The 10,935-nt window shown below is 46.2% G+C and overlaps 1 protein-coding gene across 1 annotated transcript in view; it reads left to right on the top strand.

Annotated features, from left to right (window-relative positions):
* Positions 1 to 5,065: 5,065 nt before the first annotated feature.
* VIPR1 (vasoactive intestinal peptide receptor 1) overlaps positions 5,066 to 10,935 on the top strand; it is a 117,190-nt gene continuing 111,320 nt past the window's right edge. Inside the window, exon 1 of the mRNA XM_024211855.2 lies at positions 5,066 to 5,153. Coding sequence (XP_024067623.1) covers positions 5,087 to 5,153 — 67 coding nt within the window. The 5' untranslated portion in view covers positions 5,066 to 5,086. The remainder of the gene's footprint in view (positions 5,154 to 10,935) is intronic.

The raw sequence follows: 10,935 nt of genomic DNA, 5'->3' as shown, positions 1-10,935 counted from the left end.
TATCCACAGAGCAGTAACACTTCTGGAAGCAATCAGTGTCTCACCCCACCATCTCACTGATCTGTTTCAAACTTCTTCTGGAGGGACTGTAGCTAGAGGAGAAGATTGTTCAGCCTCCAACTCCACTGAAAGCTTGGCCTGGCTGTCAATTGTAGTAGCAGTGGCATTTGAGCTGGGAACGCCAGTCAGTTGGGAAATGGTTGGAGATAACCCAGTTCATTTTGCCACCGAGTATCCCTGGCTTGGCAGCAACTTTCACTCATGGCTGACTTAACCTGGCGTTCAGCTGATGTTAGAGATGAAAGGCTGAACATCCATTTACTCATCCCCTGAGCCATCTGGTCCTTGCTGTAGTCTTTTGTTTTACTAACAGCCAAACCTGACATACAAAGTCAATAGTATTACTGATATTTTACAGATAGGGGAGACTGAGTGAAAGACAGGGGAAAGGGCTGAAAATGTTGGATTGGGTCCTAAAGTCCAGATTTTTAAAGGTATTGAGGTATTTGCAGTGCCTAAGGGTATGTCTACACTACCCGCCGGATCGGCGGGTAGTGATCGATCTATCGGGGATCGATGTATCGTGTCTCGTCTAGACGCGATACATCGATCCCCAAACGCGCTCCCTGTCGACTCCGGAACTCCACCAGGGCGAGAGCTGGAAGCGGAGTCAGTGGCCGTCGATCCCGCGCCGCGAGGACGTGAAGTAAGTCAATCTAAGTCGATCTAAGATGCGTCGACTTCAGCTACGCTATTCTCGTAGCTGAAGTTGCTTATCTTAGATCAACCCCCCTCCCCCCCCCCAGTGTAGACCAGGCCTATAGTCTCATTTTTAAAAGGGAGTTAAACACTTAGGGGCTTAAATTAGTGGGATTTTATCTCCTAACTGCCTAAATCCCATTTGGAAATGAGACTCAGAGTCCTAAATCAGTTGGGTGTTGCCCCACCGAGGGCAGCAATGTCTAAATATCTTTTAAAATCTGGGCCTAAATCACTTGTTTAAGATCACACAGAAACTCAGTGGCAGAGCTGGAGAAAGCACCTGATTCTCACACCTGTGCATTAGCCACTAGTCATGCTTCCTCTGCGTAGTGTTTTTAAGATACAGCTGGCCACTCAGAAAGGGATTAAGAAAGAGAGCATGTTTTAAAACTCCCTTTTTACATATTTACCTAATTCTGTCAATAGTCTGCTCTTCAGAATCCTAAGTATATATTGACCTAATTTTTTCAAGTGGAAATGAAGTATTCATTCAAAGGGAAATATCATGGCACGCTAGGTAAATACGCAAGCCACAGATTTAGGTATGTATATCAGCTTTCAATAAAGGAAAAGGAAAAACATGACAATTAAATACTGTGATCTCTAGCTTGCAGGCAGCATAAGTTACTGTTGTTAAAAAATCACTTCTGTAGCATCGTAAATGTACACAGTATTTTACTATCTTGCCTCAAGGGCCATTCCCTGCCCCAAAGAAATTACAGTGAGATTATGGGTATATCTGCACCATAGCTGCTATTGTGGCATAGCTCGGGGGCTGCAGCTGCGCCACTGTAGCCCAGTAGCGCAAAGGCTTCCTCCAGGGCTGGAGCACCCATGGGGAAAATTACTAGGTGCGTGCACCTACCGGCAGCCAAGCTCCCCGCCCCGCCTCTGCCTTCTTCCCTGAGCGCGCCGCGTCCCCGCTCCTCTGCCTACCTCCCAGCGCTTCCTGTCCGGCTGCCGCCAAACAGCTGTTTGGCTGCTCGGGGAAGGGGGCAGGAGGAGCGGGAACGTGGCACACTCGGGAGGAGGCAGGGAAGAGGCGGGGCGGGAGCGGGGATTTGGGGAAGGAGTCGGAATACGGGCAGGGAGGGGGTGGAGTTGGGGCGGGGACTTTGGGGAAGGGGTTAGAATGGGGGTGGGGTGGGATGGGGCGGGGCCTCATGGAAGGGGTGGAGTCGAGGCGGGGCCGGGGGCAGAGGGGGGTTGAGTACCCACCGGCGGGAGCAGAAGTCGGCACCTACGTCCAGTGGTGCAGCTAGATCCATCTAATTTTTAAGTGTAGACAAAGGGCAAGTCTACACTACAAAATGAAGTCAACCTAATTTTCATCGATGTACAGTCATTGCAGCAATTGAAACGGATTTACACATCCACACTATGCTCCTAGTGTCAACTGTGTGCATCCTCACCAGGAGTGCTTGCACCGATTTAACTAATGGCTCATCATGTTGACACCCAACTGAGGCATAAGAACATAAGAATGACCATACTGGGTCAGACCAAAGGTCCATCCAGCCCAGTATCCTGTCTGCCGACAGTGGCCAATGCCAGGTGCCCTAGAGGGAGTGAACCCAACAGGTAATGATCAAGTGATCTCTCTCCTGCCATCTATCTCCACCCTCTGACAAAGAAAGGCTAGGGACACCATTCCTTACCCATCCTGGCTAATAGCCATTAATGGACTTAACCTCTATGAATTTATCTGGTTCTCTTTTAAACCCTGATATAGTCACAACCTCCTCAGGCAAGGAGTTCCACAGGTTGACTGTGTGCTGTGTGAAGAACTTCCTTTTATTTGTTTTAAACCTGCTGCCCATTAATTTCATTTGGTGGCCCCTAGTTCTTATATTATGGGAACAAGTGCATAACTTTTCCTTATTCACTTTCTCCACACCACTCATGATTTTATATACCTCTATCATATCCCCCCCTCAGTCTCCTCTTTTCCAAGCTGAAAAGTCCTAGCCTCTTTAATCTCTCCTCATATGGGACCCATTCCAAACCCCTAATCATTTTAGTTGCCCTTCTCTAATGCCAGTATATCTTAGAATATCAATCATAGAATAGACCTCAGGAGGTCATCTACTCCAACCCCCTGCTCAAAGCAGTACCAATCCCTAACTAAATCCCCAAATGGCCCCCTCAAGGATTGAACTCACAATCCTGGGTTTAGCAGGCTAATGCTCAAACCACTGAGCTAGCCCTCCCCCCTCATCTCTTTTTTGAGATGAGTAGACCACATCTGTACGCAGTATTCAAGATGTGGGCGTACCATGGATTTATATAAGGGCAATAAGATATTCTCCATCTCATTCTCTATCCCTTTTTTTAATGATTCCTAACATTGTGTTTGCTTTTTTGACTGCCAGTGTGGGGCATTGTGGGACAGTTTCTGAAAGGCAGCAACCGTTGATGTAAGCAACGCAGTGTCTACACCGACACTGCGTCAACATAGCTACATTGACATAAGCGCAAGGCCTCTCACGGAGGTGGAGTTAAGTCAGTGTAGTGGGCGAGTTACATAGGTGGGAGCTACTTTTTAGTGTAGACGTTTACAGAGATAGGTTGACGTAAGCTGCCTTATGTCAACCTAACTCTATAGTGTAGATCAGGCCCAAGCCCTACATAAGAGAGGACATTAGATAAGAGTTTAGGTGAGAGAGGATTAATGATGATGAGAAAAAGGGAGTTAACCTGAGAAGTGACGATAATTTACCCCAAAGAACTGCACTTACAATACCATACACAGAAAACAGCTGTTAGCTCAAAGAATTCACTAGCTCTCCCAGTTTATAAACTATACTGGAAAACAGTGAGGTGGGAAAATAATTGACAAACTTTGCCAGTGGAGTAAACAGCATAAGACAACAAAGAAAAAATCTGGAGGTCAAATTTTTCTGCAAATAAAAATATTTACTTTTTAAAAATACTTTATCGTCTCGCTAAGATTGTGAGATCAGCTACTAAATGGCTCTTCCTGCCTTCAAGTCTCGCCTTTCTCCTTTTTACCTACAAGAGTTAGGCAGCGGGAGGGCGATGACTGCTGCTCATTACACTTCTAGGCTCATCCTTTCCTTGTCACATTGGCTGTTCCTAGCTTGCGTGTTGTCGTCAGTTGTTTTCTCTCGATGTTTCTCTGTCTGTTGTTACGTGTTCGTACAGCACCTTGCACAATGAGACCCTGATCCCCCAGTGAGGCTTGGAGGTGCTACAGCAATAGAAATAATAAACAAAGTTAGGAATTTCACCTAAATCAATAAGGTGCTGGTAATGTTAACACAACTGTGTGTGTGTGTGTGTGTGTGTGTGTGTGTGTGTGAGAGAGAGAGAGTATCCATCCAACTCCTTATTCCTTTGTTAAATGTAAACCTTCATGCAATATACTTAGCTATTACTGTATCTTATAAAATATACAGGACAAAGGGTCTCTGATTCTTTACCTGGTCCATTAGACCCTACTATAATATAAATCCTAGTACACAGTCTGGCCAAGTAAAAACTGCTGGAACAATCTTAACATTAGGAATTTCCTGGGTTGTTTTTTTTTAGTTGCTTGAGTTCACAGCTGTAATTCTGGGGAGCTGGGGCAGCGAATTGTCATTCACTAAGCACGCTATGTAAATATGGGGAAAGCGTCATGGTAGGGACAGGCTCAGTGTGAATTTCTAGCCTCCCATCCGAAACGCCTCGGTACCATTGTTCATGTCAAGCCAGTCCAGCAGGGCTCTGATGGTGCGTCTACACTGCAATAAAAGACTCGCAGCTGGTAAGGGTCAGCTGACTCAACCCTGCTAGCCCAAGCCCTGGTAGCCTAAAAACTGCTATGTAGACATTCAGGCTCGGGGCTCTGGGACCCTCCCCCATGCAGGGTCCCAGAGCTTGGGCTCCAGCCCAAGCCTGAACATCTACACAGCAATTTTACAGCCCTGCAGCCCAAGACCGGTCAGTTGACCCCGACCAGCCACAGGTGTTTAGCTGCTGTATAGACGTCCCCGGAGTGAACAAGAAAACGTAAGTGCTGTCAATTGGTAGTGGAGCACAATCCGATAGCTAGGGCTGTTTAAGGCAGACAGGAGCAACGCTGCCTGAGTTAAGTCATATTCCTTCGGCCGCCATTAGGTTACTCAGCTATTTCTCCTAAACAGTCATAAAAAGACACTTGGTTCAATCTGTTTTATCTTTTTTGCTTGGCCCAGGGGAGTGTCTTTAGCTATAAATGTGCCATGGAGAATGGATGGGCCAATAATTTACTGACAGTCTCTCTCTCTCTCTCTCTCTGCCCTTTCTGTAGGTGTCAAGCACACATCCTGAGTGCATCATCATGCTGGCGATCGAACACGAGCATGAGAAATGCCTGGCGGACTCCGGCCTGGACAATCAGACAGTAGGTAAGGGATGGATCTTTGCAGACTCCACATGCCGAGAGCTGGGCAGTGACCTGCTCACTGCGTCCTTCCTACCACATATCCTGCTCCTCTCTGGGAGCTGGAAGACCCAAAACTCTCGAGTTCAACTCAACTCCACAACTTCCGTGTTTGTGCTGGGCTGAGTCTTGGCCATTTGCTGCATCTGTTAGTTTGCTCCCCTCCGTCCCACCTCGGGGGGAAGGGGCGAGGCAGAGGTATGAGTCCTCCCCTTTTGCGGTATCCTCCTCTCTTGCGGGTGCTGGAGGGAACAGCCCCCGTGCTCCCCAGGGTGCAGAGAATGCCAGAGCTGCTATTCCAAGTGACCCCGGTGCAGCCATCAGAGGCGACGCATTGGGGGGCACACAGGGTCACGTGGCCCCCTAGATTTCTCGGGCTGCCTCCCACTGGGACCCCCAGCAGCAAGGAGGCAGCGGCTCCCCTTGGCAGCGGCACTCACCATGTGTCTGTGAATCACAAGGAGGGAGTGGCTGGCTGAGCTCCTCCCCCTCATCTCGCTCCATGAGGCTGCTTCTCCTTCCCTGCTGCTAGAGTCCCGGTGCTTCCCGTGGCCTGCCTTGCAGACCGCCCCCTGCAATGAGTCAAGGGCTGGAGGCAGAGGCTATGTGTGGAGCGGTCACATGCCCACCCAGAGCCTTTCAATTATGCCCGCCCACCATCCGCAGTTACGTGTCATCTCTGGCAGCCGTGCAATTTCTTGTATGCCCTGCACACCTGACCTGAGCATAGATCAGCCTGGCCTAGAAATCATGCACACAGTGAAATCTGTTGTGGTGGTGGTGTGGAGTTTGATTATATTGGCCCCACCCAGTGTTCTTAGAGCAGCAGGAGTCGGTCGAGTGTGTTTAACTTGGCCTCCTGGAGTGCCTCTCTCAAGTCACAGAACCTGTTCTCATGATGAAAGGAGGCTTAAGGAGCAGTGATATACATGCCCACAATGACAATGAACAATCTGATCATTGTGGAGGGACGGGGAGTGGAACGGAGCATCCAGGGCATGGAATTCGCTTCCCGCCTCCTGTCGTGTGTCTGTCAGAGCCCGTGAACTCATCAGAGTGTCAATAATGCGCCGGGCTCGCTGTGCTTTGCCGCTGGGGCTGCCACCAAAACTCCGCTGTACCTACTAAAAACTCCTTTCTGTCTCGCTCTCTTAGTTAAGCTAAAGACAGAATGTGGCATTCTGCACAGATTTGCTCCTTAAATAACCATGTACAAATGCCAAGGTCATCCCTGGCGTAGCTCCATTGAATTCAGGGAAAGGTTTGGAGTCTGCTGACACCCGCTCAGGTTTTTGTAACCCACACACCACCTGGGTGTGGTGTTCTGTTCCCTCTAATGGCACGAGACCACTTAGAGATTAATGAGTCTGCCAGAGCCTGCGCTATGGGCCGTGTGGCTTTTAACTCATGCAGTAGAGGCTCATGCATTAAGCTTCAGAGGTCCCAGGTTCAATCCCACCTGCCAACCCGGGTCTGTCGGTGTTACATTTTCATTAATATTACAATGCCACAACCTAGGTAAGGTCCATATTGAGCATGGTACATGGACAACGTTGCACCCCATTAATGTCCATCGTTACTAACAAGTGTCTAAATGAATTCTGATTTTTCATGGTGCCACATTAAACTACTGGCTTGAAACAAATCTATATTTCTGCAGGGACTTCAGCTGATTTCACTAAGTGGGACGGCTTCTGAGATGACAGCGCATGTGCAGTCGGGAGTGTCTTTGGCTAGGCAGCCGGCGGGTGTTTGCATGAGTTCGGTGTGCAGTGTCTGTGTGTGTGTGAATACACGTGCAATGTTGCCAGGCCTGCTCGCTAGGAAAGCTGGCCCAGGAACTGATTTTCTGGTTTGCTGGCTGGTCTGAAAAATCCAAAAACATTTCGGGTCAGGTCGAACAAAACGTTCCAGGTGTTTTTAATAAAAGCAAAGGAAATGAAGGGCTAGATTCACAAAGCTCTGCTAGGGGGGCGCCGCCTGCACCTTTGGCTCCGTGATTATAGCCTGGGAGTAGAGAAATGTTGGTTCAAGTCTGTACTGTAGAGCAGGGATTTGTTATATGGAGATATACCTATCTCATAGAGCTGGAAGGGACCTTGAAACGTCATTGAGTCTAGTGCCCTGCCTTCATAGCAGGACCAAGTACCGTCCCTGACAGATGTTTGCCCCAAATCCCTAAATGACTCTCTCAAGGATTGAACTCACAACCCTGGGTTTAGCAGATCGATACTCACTCACTGAGCTATCCCTTCCTGAACGTGGGTCTCCCAGTGGCTCTCAACCTTTCCAGACTAGTGTACTCCTTGCAGGAGTCTGATTTGTCTTGCGTACCTCACGTTTAACCTCACTTCAAAACTGCTTGCTTGCAAAATCAGACATAAAAATAGAAAAGACTCACAGCCACACTGTTACTGAAACATTGCTGACTTTCTCATGTTTACCATATAATTATAACGTAAATCAACTGGAATATAAATATTGTACTTACACTTCAGTGTATAGAGCAGTATAAACAAGTCATTGTCTGTATGAAATTTTAGTTTGTACTGACTTCGCTAGTGCTTTTTATGTAGCCTGTTGGAAAACTAGGCAAATCTCTAGATGAGTTGATGTACCCCCTGGAAGACTTCTGAGTACCCCCAGAGGTACACGTACCCCTGGTTGAGAACCACTGTTCTATGTTGCAGGTAAGTACCCTACACACCAGGCTATAGGCTACTGTGAAGTGGGGGCAAGGAAGCGCTCTCATTTTTTCCTGTTGAAGCTGTTCCACTTGGTCTGAAATACTTGTAGTCATTGAGCAAGCAAGAGAATGCCTCTATAGCCTGATAGCAAGGGCACCTACCCACAATCCTAATCCCTCTCCCTGTGCCACTGAATATTTAAGCATGCAGCGAGTCCCTGTGTGCTTCCGTGCAGCTTATGTCTCCCTGTCAAGTGTCTAGCCTTGTGCGTGTGCACGTCAGGGTTTAGCGTGCAGTGTGTGAGCACAGGTGGCAAAAAAGCGACTCTCCTAGGTTGGCGCTAAGCTATTGCATCAGTTATGTAACTGACAGCAGTACTGCAAAGATTGACTGTGTGTGTATGAGTGAGAGAGATGGGGAGAGAGATCAGAAGCAGCCGCCACGAAGTATAGCAGCACTCCCATATATTAAAATGATTACCATTTCCACTAAACAAACTGCCAGAAAAATCCTAGCACATAACATCTCTGTTAAACCCGTCATGAGATGGCTCCATAGCTAGCAGGATTCTGGCACATGGGAAAGGGAGAACAGAAAGCGAATAAGGCCCCCTGCCACCTTTAATAGAATACATTGATGTATGAGTGGGTTTGTGTGTTATCTATCTTCTGCACACACTGCATCCTGTTGGCAGAAAGAAAATCCGCTGTGGTTAAACAACTAATTTATTATCCTTTCTAATTAAATGAGTGGAATTAAAAACACACATGATCAGTGGGAAACTGGAAATAACAGTGGATGGAGGAGCCATTATTGGCGTATTGATGAAAGGGGATTAATCTGTTTGACTTGTTAGATTAAGCCAGTGGCAAATGATTAATCAAGAACACCCTGTGGTGGCACTGTTATTGATCACTACCGCTTACCTCTAGATATTCAAGTAGTTTTCCACTAAGAAACAATCAGGGCTGCATTAACATGCTGCTGGATGGCCAGGTATTATGCGGGGGGAGGGGGGCTGTATTGGTAGAAGTCAAATGGTAGCTGGGTTTCTGTTCAAATTCCCCCGCCCCTGTATTTTCAGAGCTGGCAGCAGGTGCCTAATTGTCAGGCCTGGCAGCAAAAGTCCTCTAGGTTTCCGGAGAACAGGTACAGAATGGGCCAGAGCAGAGCACCAATGTCCCTCATTCCTGAGTGGAAAGACCACCGTAAAAACGGAGAGAACCAATCCGTTTCCATTAAGGGCATGTCTACACTGCAGTTGGAAGGTGTGACTGCAGCACGGATAGACATACCTGAGAGATTTTTCCATGCACCTCCTAGGAAAACATTCCCCATTTTATGAAGCTTCCCATGTTACACTTGCTGGTCCTCTAGGCACTGATCCAAGCTAGCTCAGGTGTGTCACACCTCCTGATTGCAGTGCAGACACAATCCAAGTCTCACTGCTGAGACAGCCAGTAAAGGTGCTTAGAGCTAATTGTGATTGTACCCTGAGGCTTATGTAAAAAGGACTTATGTAGAAGTGCCAAGTGCACCGTTACAGAAGTATTTATAAGTATAAGTGTGCCGTGGAAATAGTACTTAACTGCGATTAATCGACAGCCCTAATAAATACTTAACTCACGCAATTAACTCAAAAAGAATCACGATTAAAAAAATTAATCACGATTAATCAGACTTTTAATCACACTCTTAAACAATAGAATGCCAATTTAATATGAATACCAATACATATGAATCTTTAGCGCATCTGGCATGTGAATACCTTGCAATGCCGGCTACAACAATGCCAAGCAAACACCTGTTGTCACTTTCAGGTGACACTGTAAGCAAGAAGCGGGCAGCATTATCTCCCATAAATGTAAACAAACTTGTTTGTCTTAGCGATTGGCTGAACAAGAAGTAGGACTGAGTGGACTTGTAGGCGCTAAAGTTTAACATTGTTTTGTTTTTTGAGTGCAAAAAAAAAATCTACATTTGTAAGTTGCACTTTCACTATAAAGAGATTGCACTACAGTACTTGTACGAGGTGAATTGAAAAATACTATTTCTTTGTTTATCATTTTTACAGTGCAAATGTTCATAATAAAAATGATAAAATATAGTGAGCCCTGTACATTTGGTATTCTGTGTTGTAACTGAAATCAATATATTTGAAAATGTAGAAAAACATCCAAAAATATGTAATACATTTCAATTGGTATTCTATTATTCTTTAACAGTGTGATTCATCGCGATTAATTTTTTTAATCACTTGACAACCCTAGTCTTTATACATAAAAGTTCCACTGTAAGCTCAAGTACTTTCAACTCCCATGTTCACTGCAATTTTCTGCTCCGTATATGGTCAACTACCTAAATAATGTAAGCACACAGTGGAAGAGAAGGAAAAGAGCAACAATTAATGAAAAAAAATCTCTTAAAAATGTAAATAAACTTATAAATTTCCTTTCCTGTGTGTGTGTGTGTGTGTGTGTGTATACAGACAGCATATCATTCCATAAAATGGGCATTTTTCTTCAATAATAGCATAATCTCGAACATATCATCCTGATGTTGGTTCTTTCTTGGCAGAAGAATTTCTCCAGTGCTACAGAATAGTCTTTCCACAGGAGCAGAGCTTGGCAGTGTCTTGGCTCTCCGAGCTCTGGTCAAGTGTAGGTAGTATCCAAGGCCGTGATCAAGTGTCTTGATGTTTTTGGTCTTTTGGCCTCGAGATGAAAACCTTGTCTTTGTTTCTGGGACCTTGAAGTAAAAAAATTCTTTAAATTAGATCAAAAACTTAGCAGCTGTTGGGTATCTATGCAGTGGATACAGTTCCTGCAATGGATCACTGAGAAATTGTTTCCCAACAATTCTTAAGTCTGAGTCTGATGCAGATGCCCCCTGATCCTCCAAGTCATAGAAATAAGTGGCAGCTTTGGATGTTGTCGCTTGATCTATAGCCATTGGCAGGGTGTGTTGGGGGGGGTTGTGTCTAAGGCTAGCGGTACCTCCTAGTGGCGATACTCAGGATTATGTGGCCCAATAGCGAGAATCAGTGGCTGCCTTGCATAG

Source organism: Terrapene carolina, unplaced genomic scaffold (assembly GCF_002925995.2).
Source record: "Terrapene carolina triunguis isolate 2854851 unplaced genomic scaffold, T_m_triunguis-2.0 Scaffold111, whole genome shotgun sequence".
Lineage (NCBI taxonomy): Eukaryota > Metazoa > Chordata > Testudines > Emydidae > Terrapene > Terrapene triunguis.
Note: the sequence above shows the minus strand (reverse complement) of the source record. Positions and strands in the feature narration are given on the sequence as shown.